We start from the raw sequence: 19,470 nt of genomic DNA on the forward strand, positions 1-19,470 counted from the left end.
GTTGATTCAATTGAAAAAAATAATCTCTGTTCATTTTTCCCATGTCCAAAACATGTGCATGTTTTGTGGTAATACTTGTCATTTTTCATCTTGACATTTTAAAAAAAAATTGTTTTATTTTCCTTTTCTATATTCCACAGTATAAAACTTGCAAAGCCTCGTAAGAAGTTTTTTGAGAAAAGTCGATACAGTATCCAAACAGCTAATCCAGAGGTAAGATAATGCTGTTTATAAAATGTAGTCATTTAGAGTTGGAGTTTATATTCTGGTTCCCTGTTATAACAGACAGACAGTAATAATGCTTGCTATCCTTTTGTCTGGCTCGGAAGCTCAGTGGTACGATATCTCATCTTATCACAAAAGTCAAGCAATGTTAAAGCATGATCCATGACCCAACGGGTGACAGTGATCTTTGAAAATCCTGGTCCTGGTATTATGTCCTTGGGTAAGGCACTTTTCACATTTTACCTCGCTCCACTAAGGTATAAATGAGTACTTAGCTACAGACAATGATGGATATTGTAAGACTGTTGGTACAAAAAGCATGCCTATCGCGACTGGCACTGTATGAAATTGAAACTTGGTTCCATATGACCTGCAAGGGGAATAAATAAAATAAGCACGTGTAGCATGGTTAATCCATTAAAATACACTATATGAATGTTCATATTTAAAAATGAAATGTTAATATTTATCCATCGGACCTGAATCTAGTCTCACGAATTACTTTTCTAAATTTAACAAACAGCTACCCAATCGCTTGTAAGAGGACAGAGATGGGTCAGAAAAAGAAACTCTTACTTTTAAAACAAAAAAGGGAAAAAAGAAAACTATTTATAGAATTTTTGTCTTTTGAAAAAAATCTTTTATGTTCTTTTATACGCACCACCTTTGATAAATAATAATAATAATAATAATAATAATAATAATAATAATAATAATAATAAGAATAAGAATAAGAATAAGAATAAGAATAAGAATAAGAATAATAACGATAATAATAATAATAATAATAATAATAATAATAATAATAATAATAATAATAATAATATAATAATAATAGTAATAATAATAATAATAAATAATAATAATAATAAATAATAATAATAATAATAATAATAATAATAATAATAATAATAATAATAATAATAATAATAATAATAAATAATAATAATAATAATAATATAATAATAATAATAATAATAATATAATAATTAATAATAATAATAATAATAATAATAATAATAATAATAATAATAATAATAATAAAAACCCCAGAGAGTAATAAGCTTGACATGATGGCTGTTATGTTTTGGGTCAGAAGGCCTAATGATAAGGCAAAAGCTGACACTCATGATAAAGATTTGAGCTGATGAGCAAAAAGATTTACCGCTATTGCGCAATTTAGGGCACTGCGCTGCTATGTGGTTGCCTGAATAATATCTTGGTATTTTAAAAAACCAAATCATTGGAAGAAAATTTCCATAAAAGGGAGTTTTATTTATCTATCTTTCTTTCTTTTATTCATTATTTCCTTCTTTCTTTCTTTCTTTCCTATTGTTTCATGTTTTCCGATTTCTTTCTTTCTCCCCCACCCCTCTCTCTCTTTCTTTCTTTCTCCATTTCTTTTTTTTACTTTCATTCATTCATTTATTCATTATTTATTTCTTTCTTACTTTCATTATTTCTTTCTTTGCTTCTCTCTTTCTCTCCTTTTTTTCTTGATTTTTATTCTCTCTTTTAATTTCTTTCTTTCTTTCTTTCTTTCTTTCCTTCTTTCTTTCTTTCTTTCTTTCTTTCTTTCTTTCTTTCTTTCTTTCTTTCTTTCTTTCTTTCTTTCTTTCTTTCTTTCTTTCTTTCTTTCTTTCTTTCTTTCTTTCTTTCTTTATGTATTTATTTATTTATTTATTTATTTAGTAATTTATTACATTAGCTATTTTGCTAATAACATTTAAAAACTATTTTTCATTTGGATTCTCAGGAAGACACATCCATCCTGCGATATTTCACATGCAAGAAAATCAAGTACTTCTGGGACACTGAGACGTTGAGATTTGTTCCTTTAAGGTAAACAATTAATATTAATGAGCGAGGCGATAATAAGGCATTGTCAAAATGTAAACCTTTTATTGTTCAACAATATCAGACCTGCAACTTATATAGGGAAATACTTATTTACAAATATTTTTGTTGCCAAATTCAGATTCTTCTCCCCAGAAACAGATTTTTAAACGAATATTTCAGAGTATTTCAGAGGAAAATTATTATAACTATTGTAGTTTAAAAATTATTTGTCATAAATAGAACGACGACTAAATCGAGTTTTAAACTACTTTAAAGTGACGATGCATAGAAATATGTTTGGTGATTATGCCGTTTGGGTTGATACAGTTTTTGTCTAGGAATTCACATTTTTTCCCTCAAGAAATAAAGATTATTTTGATTGTTTATTGTATGTGGAAAAAGGTCTGCATGGACAACTACTTTTACAATCTCTTGAAGATTTACTATACGTGAAGAATTTCCAGTTGAAGAATTAGCATGCATTTGAGATCCTCCCATCATCTTTTTTCATGCGAAAATAAAGAGAAGTAAATACAAAACCAGATTAAAGTTGGTTAAGGAATCTTTCTTTGAAAATTAAAAAAAAAACATCTTTGATTTATATGCTAACAAATTAAAAATTATGATAATGAAAAGTTCTGAATTTAGCAGCTTGACACTGTCTCCTCTATGTTCCATAAGAGATGTGGGCATCATGACTCAACAAATGCTTGTATGCATTATTTTTAATTTGCAGAGCCTTTGATCTAGATTTTTTCCCTAATAACTCGCCCATCATACCCTAGTTCTTTTGTTATAGTTCTCACTTGCAATGGCCTGAAAGGTTCATAAATTGAAGGATTGTCTTATCAAAAGAACATAAAGTTCATTTAATATGAAAATTGATATAATCAGAAGATGAAAGTATATTATTTAATGACAAATTATAGAGCAGGCACTGTTGTACATAAATTGAAAAAAATAAAAAATAAATTTAAAAAGCAACTTCCACTAAATGTGCTCAAAGCACTTAACAAGGGGTGCCTGGCCAACAGCTACGCTTAAGATCTAGGAGAGACAGACAAGGTGTATATAAAACAGTGCAAGCAAAGCAGAAAGACAAACACAAGTAAAAATCATCCCCCAAATTTTATTCCATACATACCTTTCCCGTTATTTATATCTTGTACTTATTACTGACGCAGATCAGTCAAATAAGTAGCTCTTACTATGGCATTTAATTCTGAGGGTTCATTACTGTTTTTATTGTGAGCTGTCTCATCTATGATAATATTTTTAAACCTTTTTTAAAAATATGTTGTGATATTATCTAAATGTCAAGTACCAGATATTAAGGGATGTCTTGATTAACACAGCAAATGACTTTAAACTTTTCAGCATTTTTGTCCCTCTTATTCTAAAGCCAAAATGCATTTTATTTACATTTTCCTTGTCTTTTATTTCTTTAATTGAAAGGGGGCTGGATGAAGGCTACAAACTTTCCTACTTACACACCAGGGAGGGGCTTTCCCGCGAGGAGCAAACAAAACTGTTAGTATTGGAGAGAAACATTTTCCAATAAACTTTGATATATAATGTGTGTTAAAACTTACTGACATTGTTTTATCCTTTTTTCTTTTTCCTTCCTATTTTTATTTTTCTATTTACATTGAAATCCTTCTATTAAATGATTTATGAAATCCAATATTCAAACTCAAAATCTCTTGATAGATTATAAGACTATTTTCATATCATTTCTGAAAAATTTAAGATTTTTCACAGAAACGTTATTAGACTGTGTTTGACTGCTTCCTCATGATCTCGGTGTTTTTCAAGGCTATGCTATACAATTGTTAAAAGCAGCAATGTTGCCTTATGAAAATATCCAGATATATTGGAAAGGGATGCTGAATAGTTTTTTATTTCTTCTTTCAGGAGAGTCTTCAATGGTCACAACGCCATCGAGGTTCATGTCACTCCTGTCATCCGTCTTCTCTTTAAAGAGGTAATTATAAGTACATGTCACGAGGACTAAAACAACAAAAAAAAGTTGAGTTTTTATATAGCGCACTATCCACTAAACATGCTCAATGCGCTTTACATGGGGTCCCTGACCAACAGCAACACTTAACATGTAGGACAAGACAGGCGACATTACAATTTTTTCTGACAGATACAACGTTAACTGTCAGGTACTCATTTTACACTTGAGTACAGTGAAAGAATGCAAGTAAAGAGCCTTTTCCAAGGACTCAACTATGCGCTGAGCAAGTTCTATCCCAGAACCTTCCGATCTGAAAGCGAGTGTCATACCACTAGACCATATAGCTGCACAACTGTTTAGACTACTGTTAAGTTAGCATAGGTGGCTCTGGTTAGAACATTCTTTTTTCCTAAAGATGGGGCTGGGTCCCCTTATCCTCTGATCTGTTCACCGATTAGTAAATGGGTAACTGTATCTCTCTAGAGTTGGCAAGAGTAAAGGCGAAATGAAACAGGAAAATCCCTCAAGGCATAATGAAACACCTGACTTATCTATTCAGTCAAGTGATGAAATATATTTTATTTATACAGAAGTAACAAGTGTATAGAATTATTTTAATTAAAAATCCCCTTTGTCCATTTAACCGCTGACCAAAAACACATTTTATAAATTTTGTTTCTTAATTTTAATGTTTCTATGTTTGCGACTACTCTATGGAGAAAACAAGGGCAATCAAATTGAGTTTGAGTTTACCAATTACTAACCCCCCCCCCCCCTTCTCTTTCTTTTTCATTGTCTTTGTATCTATCTCTCTTCCTCCCTCCTCCTCTTTCTAACTTAAACTTTTTCTAGCTCTCATTCCTTTCATCTCTCTAATGTGATTGAATAAATGAATATCATTTTCCATCTCCACAGGCCTTGTCACCATTCTACATTTTTCAACTTTTCTCAGTGTCTGTGTGGTTTTCAGATGAATATTACATCTATTCAGCTTGTATCCTTGTTGTGTCAAGCTTCTCCATCATTATCACTATATACCAGACACGAAAGGTAACGACCCAGTTTTACATGATATTTGCACATTTTGTTGATTACATAAATTTCTATAAGAAGGCTGGTACCCTGGCAATTTTCATGCAGCCTTGATTAGTCCACATTTTTTTAATTTTTGCTTTGGACATAGTGCCAGATTAGATGGGGGAGAGGGGGGGGGGGGGGAGAAGAGACACAGTTGATGACCTGCCAAGTATACAGTTTTGCTTAGAAAAATTTAATTTCTCAGCTACATTTATATCCAGGATTAAAATTCTTCAAATATCACACATTTAGTCAATAACCAATAAGTGCATCTGAAAAATAACGCTGCTTTTAACAATTTTTGTGTGTTTATAACCAAATTTTTATAGCAATAAACATACCTTAAGGAAGATTCCATAATGCTTGGACGGCAGTAATCAGCCTGAATGAGTCAGTCGTTATATTTGAAGGGGAAGAGGAGTAGGAGGAACTTTGTTTTAACTTAATTCCCACTCTCAAAATTTTGTGATTGCAATCTTTCGATCGTGTTCAAAATCTTTACTTAACACTTTTATATCACAAGGAAAGTAAATGCAAACTAATGGCTTTGATCAAATGGACCACAAAACACTTTTAAAGTATTCTCATGTAAAATTAACTCGCGGTGACAAATACAAAATTTTTGACACATTCTTCTACTTCTATTCGGCACAATTTTTAAATTGTAAACAGTTAACACGTGGAACAGATTGAAATTTATAACTAAAGACTCCAAAACGATAAATAATTTCAAAATGCAATCGACAGGGAGTGACATGACTTGAAATATGAATTTGAAGAATAGGATTTTGAGTGATATATTTTTGATTGCTTATGATGTTAATGATGATCATAGTTATGATACGAAATCTAGGAATTTTTGACCTGAAACTTTTTCGTCTTTTCTTCTTTTTTTCATAGGGTATTTAAAGGCATTTAAATTTGACCTAGGCAACCCTTATTGTATGTTATGTTATGTTATGTAGTTTATCTTCTAGACCCAAATAATTTTGTTGACTAATCTTAGATTAATATTGTTGAGAAGAGTTCACCTTTGTTGTGGATCATTATCAATTTGAAACAAGCTAATTGTTAATGGTAATATAATATAATGATTTATTATGTTAAGATTAAAGATTCTCTTTTGTTAGTCCATCTGATATTATTTTAAAAAACAAAGCATTCACATGATGAACAGAAATGTGTCAGACAATAATATCTATTGAAAGCATCCTTTTATTTATCGTCTTCAGTTTGAAAGAGCATTGAGGAATACAATTTCATCAACAAATCTAGCCACTGTGTGTCGTGGTGGAGAAGGTAATGAAAGCTGAGCAATAAGTTCTTTATTTATTTTTTAAATTTTTTGATGCTATGTCTGGAAATATTTTTTATTATTGTTATGTATAGACATATAATTTGAAAATGATGTGTGCAACATTTTGATGTCAAAATTGTGTTTGTGAAATTATATTTTCCATTTTTGCTACATCAATAAATAGTTTTTGTCAGTCAAACTGATATAATATATATTAATCTTCTGGCTCTATCTAGAGTTGTTGGTTTTAAAAAAATGATAAAATACAACGTTTATTTCCAGAGTATCAGAATGTGTCGTCAGTTGATTTGGTGCCTGGGGACGTCATAGAAATTCCACGTCATGGTTTGGATATGCAATGTGATGCTGTGCTCATAACAGGCACCTGCATTGTCAACGAAAGCATGTTGACAGGTATCTATTATACAGATAAAAATGGTTTTGTGTAAAGTTTTTGATAGAGATGTTTGATTCTGAGTAGTGCTGTCCAGACATGAGTTTTGAATGGAAATTAGTTGCAACTATAGACGGCTAAACGGAAAAAAAGGGCAACTGTCAAACATTTGAAATCCCCATTTCCCTTCTCTGTAAGTTAAGAATAATGATAAGCAAAATTAAATGGCGAGAAATTTTGTTTTCAGTTTTCATAGTCTCCACTTTTTGGTAATCCTTATGTTTATCAATAAATAATCGACAATGAAACAAATACAATGAATATCATATTAAATGTTGTTATAAGCTTGATAACATACAAACTTGTCCTGCAACACTTGTGACTAACAACATTAGAAAAAAAAGGTATCCCAATTCATCTTTTTGCCTTATTTATGCTTATTATGATTTAACATTTTTGGTTTAATTTCATGTATAATGCCTTCTTTTTTATTCTAAATTGAATCTTATGCCACAATTTGCAAGCGTTAATTAATGAGAATGGTTGTCATTGAAGTGATTTCTGTTTTCTATTGCTTTTTATTATTATTAAGTTAATATAAGTGATAGTTGTGCTTAAGATTTTAAGCTGATTTTGATATTTGTTGAGCAGGCTAAAAAGGAAAGGATTGAACTATCGCAACTAGAATCAAAATGGTCTTCTCACTAGTACTCTTTTAATTTGATCAAATCTTTATTCTTTTAATGAAAGATATTTCAATTATTTTGATTGATTCACATATTTTCTCTAGGAGAGAGTGTCCCCGTGACTAAGACGTCTTTACCCATACCTACCAAAGCTGGAGATGAAGAGCTGGACCCAGAACTCAATATGAAGCAACATTCCAGGCATGTACTGTTCTGTGGCACGCATGTCATTCAGACACGTTTTTATGGTAACCAGAAGGTCAAAGCTGTTGTTATACGCACAGGTAAGGAGTGTTGGATCCAGTAATTGAAATAGCTTGATGATTCTAGTTCTAACCAATGATTTAACTTTTCGATTACAGTCAGAGTGTCATGGCAACTATGATAATTTACATTAGAAATAATATGTAGCCTACACCAGATCCAAAGAGTTAGACTATGTTTTCGGTACATTTAAGCTATTTCTAAACTGCAAGTAAGTTATAAATTCTATCTGCGTCATATCTGAAGTGGAAGCAAAATTCTTTATTCAGATTTGAAACCTTGACTGTCTGATCCACTTATTTGTACCTCAAAGAAAAATTAACCAGAAGTAGGAGTTATTGAATTGCTTAACTAGCCATTCTTTATGCTAGATTTGATTGCATGATTTATATGATGCCTTCTTTTTCTCAAAGCCTAGGATCCTTCAATTGAAGTAGGAGGATGCCATATTTTTTTAGCTATACGGAGCAGAGAGAGGGAGATTAACCTAGTTTCTGTAGCAATAAGAGACAATAAACATTGGACTAGATGCTTGTCTTTTACCAAGTACTTTCCATCCAAATTTGATAGAATCCTGGATTGATACTGGACCTTTGCTTGTGAGTCAAGGGCTCTAAATATTCAGCCATTGAGACCCCAGTAATGTTTTATGATATGCTAAAATTTTCTACACCTCTCACAAATGAGTGGCTTTGCTTTCAAAGATGATCTGCGATTCTTTTCAGGATTCTCTACTGCCAAAGGAGAGCTGGTCCGTTCCATCATGTTCCCGAAACCGGTGGACTTCAAATTTCAAAGACATTCCTATTATTTCGTCCTGTTCTTGGCTGGTTTAGCTGTTGTTGGCTTTATCTACACTATTACCATCATGGTCAGTGTTGAGATAATTCAGAAATGCCAAAATGTTGCTTTAATGTTGAAAAATCCATTATGGTGAGACATTTTTAAGGTTGCAGGCTGCAATAATTGTGTTCTGACATGAAGACGTTTTTAGATTGACCATGTAAGTTGATAGATTTAGAAAATGACAACGTATAAAGAAAACAATGTGTGTGGTTTCTTTAATAAAATTATATATATATATATATATATATATATATATATATATATATATATATAACGTTGTAGAAGTCAAACTATCTTAATTATCTTTCAAATGTATATATATATATATATATTCTTTTGAAAGAGTTTTATAAATTTCCAGTGTTGAAAGAGCATGAACACAGCATTGAGTTATATAAGAATATGGGTATTATATTTTCTTTACTAACGTCTTTTACGTCTCATATTAATAAAATTTTCTCTGCCATCATGGAGAATTTCCCCTGTACACCAGTTCAGCTTTTTGTCTGTATCATTTTATTTATTTTATTCTTTGTTGATTTTTTTTTTTTTGGGTTTTTTTTTTTTTTTGTTTGTCTTCTAACTACTGGGCACCTAGGCACAAAACATTGCAGAAGTACCACCACCATCACTGCTGTTACCTCTACCACAGTATCATAGCTGCAAAAAAAGAAACATAAAGAAAATAAAAATTCTTTTTAATACGGCATCTTGTTAATCTTAATTTTGTATCATTTGAATTTATTTTTAAGCTTTGCAAATAAATTGTTCAACTTCAATTGAATGTTTGCTGAAATATTTGAGAAAAATGTTCCCATCTTTTATATCCAACTATAGATAAGATTGTGTTTTCAAGGTCGGCACTAACCCTTTGTTGCAATATTTATTGAATGACTTTTTCTTTTTTTCAAAGCAATTTCTTAATTGATAATTTCCACAGATAAACCGTGATTCTAAGACTTCCGAAATAGTTTTAAGATCTCTAGATCTAATTACCATCGCTGTACCTCCAGCTCTGCCAGCAGCCCTGGCTGTGTGTGTGGTGTTCTCACAGAGGCGACTTAGAAATCAGCAGGTTTACTGTATCAGTCCTAAAGGCATCAACATTTGTGGTACCACAAGTGTCGTCTGCTTTGATAAGGTAAAGACGAAAATATTAAAAAAAAAAAAAGTTTTATATGATTTCCTTTAGGTTTTATAAAGGAACTGTCTGTTTCGTTGTTTAAAAAAATGAAATGAGAAAAGAAAGTTGCTAAGCATTGTGAAATAAATCCCATTATTGTTTTTTTAAAACATTTAATAAAAAAAGCTGAAGAAATCTAAAAACACAACCCCCCACCTCCCCTTCCCAAAAAAACCCAAAACAACAAACAAACAAAAGAAACGAGAAGTCATGAGAATATTTCATTAAAAGAAAAGAGATAATGAAGGAACTTACAAGACTTTTAAAGTCTGATTTTCTTTCAATATGGAAAAGTGCATAACAGGTAAATCTGATTTAAACTTTTATTGTCTCTCTACATTCTAGACGGGTACATTAACAGAAGATGGATTAGACATGCAAGGAGTGGTTAAAGTGGACAATGCAAAGTAAGTATTATTATGAGGATAATAATATACAGAATAAATGAGCATAGCTGAAGCGCTTGAAAATTCCTGAATTTGTTTCATAATCATTGTCATCCCGTGATTAAGGTTCCAAGCCCTGTCATTTATTATTTAAATAGATTCCTCATATCAATCTGTTCCTCTTAATCCATTTACCTTTCCACCCTCTCTTTTCTCCATCTTCTTCCCTCTCTCCCTCTCTCTGGGTGGGGTTCCTGACCTTCCATAGTGGGCAGGGAGGTACTTACTGTCTACTTTTCCCTTATATCTGTTTTCCAACTTGCTTTCTGTCTTTGTCTTGGATTGAGATTGCTTGGTTTTGTCCTGGCCCTGGCTAAGAGGGAAACAGTCAAATGTATAGTTGGTTTTGGGAGATTATATTTTTTTTCCTTGTAAATCATCTCTCTGTCATGAACTGTATTATGTTTTGTTTACATATTATTTATGATTTGTAAACATTTGAGTGTATTCCTCTTAGTTGGGACCTGTGCGTGTGTCTGGATGAGACTTTTAGGTGATCTCAAAGTACTTTGATAGTGTGCTCTTGGAATCTACATCTGTTTCCTATTTGAACCAATTCCCCTTTGTCTTACCTTTTCTTGGGTGCTTTAATTGTAATTCTAGAACTTTTTACTATCCCATATTCTTCCTTTTTACTGGCGCTGATATGACCTCAATGTGTTGCAGGCGCCGTAAAACTCTTAAAACCTAAAACCTGCTCTTAGTGGGGACCTGTGCTTGTGTCTGTGTGAGACTTAGGTGATCTGAAATTAAGTTTACTGATTAGTGTGCTCTTGGAATCTACATCTGTTCCTTATTTGAACCATTTCCTCTATGTCTTACTTTTCCTCAAGTCCTTTTAATTGTATATCTAGAATGTTTTTACAATCCATTTTCTTCCTTTTTACTGGCGTTGATATGACCTAAATGTTTTGCAAGCGCCTTAAAACCCTTAAAACATAGAAACAAACCTCTCTCTCTCTCTCTCTCTCTCTCTCTCTCTCTCTCTCTCTCTCTCTCTCTCTCTCTCTCTCTCTCTCTTCTCTCTCTCTCTCTCTCTCTCTCTTCTTCTCTCTCTTCTCTCTCTCTCTCTCTCTCTCTCTCTCTCATTCTCTCCCCCTCCCTCTCTCTCTCGTTCTCCCCCCACTCTCTCTCTGTCTCTCTCTCTCTCTCTCTCTCTCTCTCTCTCTGTCTCTCTCTCTCTCTCTCTCTCTCTGTCTCTGTCTCTCTCGTGTGAAGTATGCTTACATAAAGAGCTCAAGTTTGTGTGATGTCATTGACAGAATCGCCTCTGCTATTGTTGTAATGTATCTTAGGTTAGAGATAGAGCAGTTTGTGACCTGATCTTTGAAAATGTAGAGCTCCCTCATTAATTTATGATGGTGTGATTGATTTACCTTACAACAGTCTGTTATTTTGTTACCAAAACTTTGTTTTAGTGGAATTTGATCTGAGTGTTTCATTCCAATGAAAGGTCGCTCCATCTTGCACCCTCCTTCCTCCCTCAACCTTTTCCCTCTTTTTCCCCCCAACTCCCATCTCCTCCTTCCTGTTCTCTATCTTCTTCTATCCTTTTTTTTTCGATTAATTTTTAAAAGACCAGTACTGTATATGTTGAGTTTTGATTGTGGGTGATATCTTGCATATTGTTCTCTTGCTTACCGAATTTAACATAGAACTAATTCATTCAAATTCTTTTGAAAGAGTTTTATAAATTTCCAGTGTTGAAAGAGCATGAACACAGCATTGAGTTATATAAGAATATGGGTATTATATTTTCTTTACTAACGTTTTTTACTTCTCATATTAATAAAATTTTCTCTGCCATCAATTGAGTGAAGTATGCAAACTTAATAAGCTGATTTATCGTAAACAATTTGTATGATACATCGTAGAATACTTGTTTGTTTTGTTTTGTCTTTGTTTTTTCTCTCCATATCTTCTTTAATCAATCAGATCGATCTGGTATTGCAGTTGTAGAATATCATGCTCTAAACAAAATTGAAGCATAAAGGTTGAAAGTAAAAATGCAAGCTAGAGTTTGTTGCTTTATAAAGAAAATATATTATTTTATTTTTTTAAAAGATTGGTACTGGTATGATATAACTATCAAGATAGGTGTCTGGTTTGTGTTGTGTTGTGTGTGTGTGTGTGTGTGTGTGTGTGTGTGTGTGTGTGCTTGTGTGTGTGAATGAGTATGTTTCAGCCAAAGTAATTTGTCATTTAAGCGCTTAGTCTCGTGCCTTGGAGTTATAGCGCTATATAAGATTTCAGCAATATTATTATTATTATTTTCACTATCTAATATAAGCATGAAACGTTTGTGGATCTAAACCTTCTTCATACCTCGTTCCCAGATTTGAGAAGATGGAAACTAACCTATCAAGACTCACTAAAGGTCCTTTACTGACAGCCATGGCGACATGTCATTCCTTGACAATCATCAACGACGAAATCATGGGAGACCCTCTAGACCTCATCATGTTTGAAGCCACCAATTGGGTATGACATTGATATCGTCATCATTATCATCATCGTTATCACCATTATCATCTTTAACATCATCATCATCATTGTTATCACCATTATCATTATCATCATCATCATCATCATCACCATATTACAATGTAGATAAGCTGGCCTAGATACAAATAGGGGAATTACATATCACCGCAAATTTGGTCAGAATTGCCTTCATTAACACTCTAAATTAATTTTCATGATCACCACTAGTTCATAAATCACTTCTTGATTGCCTTTTTTGTTGTTGTAAATATACAGATAGATAACAAACAGGTCTGTAATAATTTTTTATTTGTGTGATTTCGTTTTCATGATGATAATCAGGAGTTGGAAGAGCCAGGCCCAGATGAGACCAGATTCGATATGATGGTTCCAACTATTGTCAAACCAAAAAGCAAGGGATTCCAGAAGCCGTCTTCACAGCTTGCTGGAGAGGACGTTGTGAGTAGTTGAGCTTCATCATCTATAAAAAATCTCAGCTAGTGAAATTCAAATTCACATTCTGTATTTTTATACAATGTAGAACTTTGTAGAAATTGAAACTAAACTATTTTGGCCACACGACTCGCCACGAATCATTAGAAAAGCACATTCTGCAGACAAGGGTAGACGGCAAGAGAGGAAGAGGTAGACCAACAAGAAGCTGGGAACAAGATATATGTGAATGGCTGGGAATGACAGCAACTCAAGCAAGTAGACTGGCGGAAAATCGTAATCTGTTTCGCAAGAAAGTTCGGGAAGCAACGTCCTATGCAGGATCAGCTGACTAGATGATGAGAACTTTGTAGTTCCATTTTCAGTCTCATCTCTTTGAATTTGATATTAATTCAATTTTCAAATTAATTTTTCTTTTTTGGATGTAATGAAATGCTCGCTAATGTTCCTGTGCAGCAGTCAAGTAGTTAATAAACTTACTGGAGGATTTAAAATCTTGGAATACCTCAAGTCTTTTGCTTTTAATTTTAAAAGTTGGTAGGTTATTTAAATTGATAAATCTATGAAAAAATGGTGTATGATTAAAGCAAAGTTTGAAAGGATTTCTATTTTTATTAATTTCTTCTGTTTTCAGCTCAAAGGAGAAGATGTAGGTATAGTTCGCCAGTTCCCTTTTTCTTCGAGTCTGCAAAGAATGTCTGTCATCACGAGACAGTTGGCATCACCAAACTTTGAACTTTATGTCAAGGGCTCACCAGAGATGATCACAAGCCTCTCAAAGCCAGATACAGGTTAGTGAGATAAATTATGTATGGTAAATTAGTTTTATGATTTCAACAATCTGTACCTAAGTTACTTTTTACAATTTTCTTTTCTTTCTTATTTTTTTCTATTGAGGTATGATTTCACTTCATGAAATATATTTTCTTCTAATTAACCAATTGACTCAGAGAATCTCTGAGTCGAGTGTGTGAGCATTCTTGCTGGCAATGATATCAAAGATCCACATTTTAAAAAAAATGTTTGTGCCATTTATGAAACAATTGTAAAATTACAACTGATGTCAGTGGTCCACCACTACGCACCAACAATCCCTCTTATAAATTGAATAATTCTTTGTCCCCACATTCAGTGCCTTTTGATTTTCATGAGAAACTACAGAAATACACCAAAAAGGGATACAGAGTTATTGCTCTTGCATGGAAGCCACTCCCAGTTAAGCTGAATTATGTCAAGATTCAAAGACTGAACAGGTTAGTGTTTATATAAAATTTACTTTTGAAGATTTAAATTGCATTTTAAACGTATTTAAATGCTGTCTCTTTCTTGAAAATTGGACTTATTGAATCTACTGAGGGTTGGGGACGTGTGTTTAAGAATTATTTTTTTAAGGAGGAGAGGGGTCGCGGGATGGGTGGGGGGGGGGGGGGGTTGTTTTATACATACGCCTTTTATAGTCAGGATTAATGGTGATTTGGATGAGGATCAAGAACATTTTCTTAAACTTTCACATTTATGTTATTGTTGATATGCCAAAAATTGGATTTTATAAAGATTATTATTATTATTATTATTATTATTATTATTATTATTGTTATTGTTATTGTTATTGTTATTATTATTATTTTACTACTATTACTACTACTACTACTACTACTACTACTACTACTACTACTACTACTACTACTACTACTACTACTACTACTACTACTACTACTACTACTACTACTACTACTACTACTACTACTACTACTACTACTACTACTACTACTACTACTACTACTACTACAACTACTACTACTATTACTACTACTACTACTACTACTACTACTACTACTACTACTACTACTACTACTACTACTACTACTACTACTACTACTACTACTACTACTACTACCACTACTATTACTACTACTACTATTATTATTATTATTGTGTTATTTTTAGGGATACAGTGGAGAACAACTTGAACTTTCTGGGCCTTCTTGTGATGGAAAACAGAGTGAAACCTCAGACCTCTGCTGCCATTGCGACCCTTGTTAATGCTGATATAAAGACAGTCATGGTAACAGGTATGTCGCATATATAGCAAACTGTGTACACTGTTGTTATTTTCAATTTTGGATACCCATGCAATCAATGCAAACACGTAGGTTTTTTAAATTAACTATATTATTGTTATTATTATATTTATTATTATTATTGTTATTATTATTATTATTATTATTATTATTATTATTATTATTATTATTATTATTATTATTATTATTATTATTATTATTATTATTTATTATTATTGTTGTTGTCTTTATTATTATCTATATATCTTGTTCCTTCCTTGTTTTCTTTTGTTTTTGTTCAAAATTTTATCTAATCTTGTATAGATGCTTTTAAGTAAGATGAGAAGATAAGAGAGAGCTGATTGCTGTATTAAAATATAACACAAATTGTTCATCAACTTAAAGAACTTTGATTGAAGAAGAACTGTCTTTTTATTTATAGTCAGACTATTAAAGTCTCCCAATAAATTCAAGTGTATTTTTTTTTTTTAAAATCTGGAATTATAATTTTTTCCCCTTACTGAAGGCGACAACATGTTGACTGCTCTTAGTGTGTCCAGAGAGTGTGGAATGGTGGATCCATCTGAACGAGTGATCTTGGTCCAAGCGTACCCACCAGAGAGTGGTATTGGTGCCAAAACTGATAACATTGCCATTGATTTTGTGTATGCCGATGACCAGGATGCACTGGTTGAAGAGGTCTTTGCTATGGTGAGTGTTACAGTTGCAGTCTCTCCAATAAGTGTAAAATAGGTTACTTTAGTAAGCGATTTTATTCTTCATTCCCAAATATGAGAAAATGTACAAGAAATGTAAAAAGTGAAAATAGACAAAAAAGTTATCAGCTGGAGAAATGATTAACCAGAATAAAATACTTTTCTCTTATCCAGCGAACCAATTGTAAGACAAGGGAAATATCTTTCTCCAAATGGTTCTGTTCATGAAAAAAAAGAATATCCTCTCCTTAAATATTACACTTAACTAATTTCTTTTCCTGAAAGATGATAGTACAGTATCAAGTTGAAAATTCTCTTTTGAAATTTTTATATTCTATTGTGTTTTGATTCATCCAAAGATTGAAGAATTTTGAGTTATGAGCAGATGTGATGTTTATACCCTCTACCATAAGCTTTCTTGATGCATTTCCGAATGTATGGTATCGATAATTCATCTTTTTCTTCATGGTTTTCCAAATCATGACATATTAATTAGCAAACTTTCAGCATACAGGGTTTCACAAAAATCTACATTATTAATTAAAAGTTATTTATCTAAAAGAAAACAACAAGTTAAAATTGAAGAAGTTCAGAGTCACTGAGAAGAAGTTTCAAAAGGGTGCCACAGGGATTAATTCTAGGTCCATTGTTTTTTTTATATATTTATAAATGACATATTTTTATTTATAAAAGATTCAGTACTGTATAATTATGCCGACGATAAAACACAATCCTACTGCCATAAAGATTTTAATACTCTAGTTGATGTTCTTGAGTAGGAAAGTCAGATCTTTTCTAATTGGTTCTATATATAAATTGCATGAAGGCCAATCCAGACAAGTTTCAGGGCCGAGCTGTTGGCAAAAGGACGCAGAATTAGTCCCCACTATTTAATATTGATTCAGTAACACCACCATGTGAAGACACAGTAAAGTTACTTGGAATTGATATTGACCACCAACTAAAATTTGGCTTTCACATCAAGGAAATATGCAGGAAGGCCTCTCAACAACCAAACGTGTTTAAAAATATAGGAAGACACCTCTCCAAACTAAATAAACTAACAATTTTCCATACATTTATCTTATCAAATTTCAACTTTTGTCCACTTATTTGGTACTTCTGCTCAAGAGCAAATACTAAGAAAATGGAAAAAATACAAGAACATGCTCTCAGATTCAACTACAGTGACTAACTACGAAGACTTATTAACAAAGGCTAAAGTTAACCCCCTTGAAACTAAGTGAATGCCAATTATGGCAACAGAAACATTCAAAATTCTTCACAAATTATCCCCAACATGTCTAGAAAATTTAGTAACTTTTAAAGAAAGAAAAATGATTTTAGGCACACCAATACTGTTAATGTCCCAAACATCAAAACAACCCATTTCGGTAAACAGTCCTTTCCTTATGCCGCTGCAGTTTCGTGGAATAATCTGCCAGAGCATATGAGAAGGGAGACATATTTGAATAGGTTTGAGAGTCTCTTATGACAAAAGCGGCAGCTTCTCAAGACTGTTCAGATCTGTTTTCTGTTCCCTTAAGTATATATGATTTTCATATTTAATGAAACAGTGAGACATGTCAATTTTTATGTATAATATATAGCATTTAATGTATGTGTATAGTATGTTTTGTTTTTTTAATTCTTATGTCGGTGAAAAGCCTTAAAGGGCTTACTGATTTTAAATCAGATTCTATTAAGAAAATATACATCATTATTTTTTTCAAATTATTACTTTCATATTTTGTTGTCATTGTTAATAGTTGTTGTTATGTATAAAAGATGTATGCATAATATGTGTTTTTAGCGACAATAGATAATGTATTCATTTTATTCAGTCATTAATTACATTAATTTTTTTTTTGAAATTTCTCTTTGTAATATGTGATAACAATGAAATCAAATGATTGTTGGTGTAAAATTTAATATGAATGGTGTTCAAAGTTGAATCGTAATTGTTTCTTGATTGACAAGGCTTTTCCCAGAAATAATGGGGAAATTGCCATACCTGGAATTGTTACATTTTAATATTTTTGTGAAGGTATTTTAACTCTCCTGGTAATTTTTTAATTTATACACCATTTACAAAGCAAAATTGAACGCAAATATTTCATTTTTATGACCACAAACATGGCTACCCCCATACAAGATTGATAAAAGGCTGGAATTAAATGCATTTATCATTCAATTTCTTGATGGTTAATGTAAAATCATATAACATAAAACCGACCTGACTTTGTGGTGTTGCAGAAAACTGATTTGATTTTAAAATGTCTTGGACAGGAAATATTTTATTATTCCAGTTATCATTCCATAGCGAGTGCTGTGTTGTTTTTGTCGTTGGTGTTGTTGCTATTGCTGCTGCTACTTCCGCTGCTGCTGCTGATAATAAAAAAAAACCAACAGCAACATCATCAGCAGCAGCAACAGCAACAGCTGCTGTCACAATTGCTGCTATTGTTGTTGTTGTTTTTTTGGGGGGTATTTTCTTGTTGTTGCGCTATTATTAAATTGTAATGTGCATAGAGCTTTATATATATGTGGGAATTGGCATAATATTTGGTTGTAAACATTGTTTAAAACAACTTCACTTTCAGATATGCTAAAATGTATAAATCAGAGAAAAAGTCTTTCTTTATCTAAATTTTTATATTACTATCTTATTGATAACTATTTATATGTATTTTATTATTTTATTTTTATTATGATGCAGGGGCTTGAGAACTAAGAGCAGTTTATGTAATTTCAGGAAGATCATCGGTTACAAATTAGTGAGGAAAACCAGCGCTTTCATTTTGCCATGACTGGAAAGACCTGGGGAGTCATTCGTAAATATCAACCAGACCTCCTTGACAAGCTGGTAGTAAGAGGGCTTGTGTTCGCTCGAATGTCCCCTGATCAGAAGGCTCAGCTTGTAGAAGTCTTACAGAATGTTGGGTAAGATGTTTTAAACTTTATAGTAATTAAGATATTTCAAATGAATGGTACGAGGAGATAACAAGATTTAGAATTATCAGGTGGCAACTGAAAGTGCAACCCATTAAGATTTACATCATTACTATTGTAACAATCTGCAAAATAAAAATATTAAGAAATGCTGCCTATATTTACTATCTTGAGGCAGTTTTTATTGATAAAGTGTTCTGACTTCCATTACATATGACAAATTTCCTAACTGAAAAACGTCAATATTACTTTTTGAGTTTTGACTATGCGTGATCTTGCTTTCAATACAGTTACTATGTTGGGATGTGTGGAGATGGGGCCAATGACTGTGGAGCTCTCAAGGCAGCTCATATGGGTATCTCATTGTCCGAGGCAGAAGCCTCAGTCGCCTCCCCCTTCACTTCCAAGAATCCTACAATTGAATGTGTGCCACACGTAATCAAGTACGTTTGTCATTGAAGATTGTTTTGGTTTGCCATTTTTTATTATCTTTTTCTTTTTGTGCATTCAGATATTTTGAGATGTGATTGCACTGACAAGAAATGTTAAATTTATTTTGTAAAACTGACTTTTCTTTTTTATTTA

General features: G+C 32.3%; 1 protein-coding gene across 10 annotated transcripts in view; it reads left to right on the top strand.

Annotated features, from left to right (window-relative positions):
• LOC144970869 (polyamine-transporting ATPase 13A3-like) overlaps positions 1-19,470 on the top strand; it is an 80,608-nt gene that overhangs the window by 43,911 nt on the left and 17,227 nt on the right. For all 10 annotated transcript variants that reach the window (XM_078910982.1, XM_078910986.1, XM_078910976.1 and 7 more), the window contains 19 exons: positions 141-213; positions 1,982-2,067; positions 3,520-3,594; positions 3,979-4,048; positions 4,943-5,077; positions 6,337-6,403; positions 6,684-6,815; positions 7,586-7,765; positions 8,471-8,616; positions 9,532-9,732; positions 10,120-10,181; positions 12,557-12,701; positions 13,047-13,163; positions 13,792-13,948; positions 14,290-14,410; positions 15,105-15,229; positions 15,744-15,928; positions 18,689-18,876; positions 19,176-19,328. In XM_078910982.1, the coding sequence (XP_078767108.1) occupies positions 141-213; positions 1,982-2,067; positions 3,520-3,594; positions 3,979-4,048; positions 4,943-5,077; positions 6,337-6,403; positions 6,684-6,815; positions 7,586-7,765; positions 8,471-8,616; positions 9,532-9,732; positions 10,120-10,181; positions 12,557-12,701; positions 13,047-13,163; positions 13,792-13,948; positions 14,290-14,410; positions 15,105-15,229; positions 15,744-15,928; positions 18,689-18,876; positions 19,176-19,328 (2,418 nt within the window). The remainder of the gene's footprint in view (positions 1-140; positions 214-1,981; positions 2,068-3,519; positions 3,595-3,978; positions 4,049-4,942; positions 5,078-6,336; positions 6,404-6,683; positions 6,816-7,585; positions 7,766-8,470; positions 8,617-9,531; positions 9,733-10,119; positions 10,182-12,556; positions 12,702-13,046; positions 13,164-13,791; positions 13,949-14,289; positions 14,411-15,104; positions 15,230-15,743; positions 15,929-18,688; positions 18,877-19,175; positions 19,329-19,470) is intronic.

The sequence above is a fragment of the Berghia stephanieae genome, chromosome 4 (genome assembly GCF_034508935.2).
Source record: "Berghia stephanieae isolate SIO BIC M18660-M18661 chromosome 4, UCSD_Bste_1.3, whole genome shotgun sequence".
NCBI classification, from domain to species: Eukaryota; Metazoa; Mollusca; class Gastropoda; order Nudibranchia; family Aeolidiidae; genus Berghia; species Berghia stephanieae.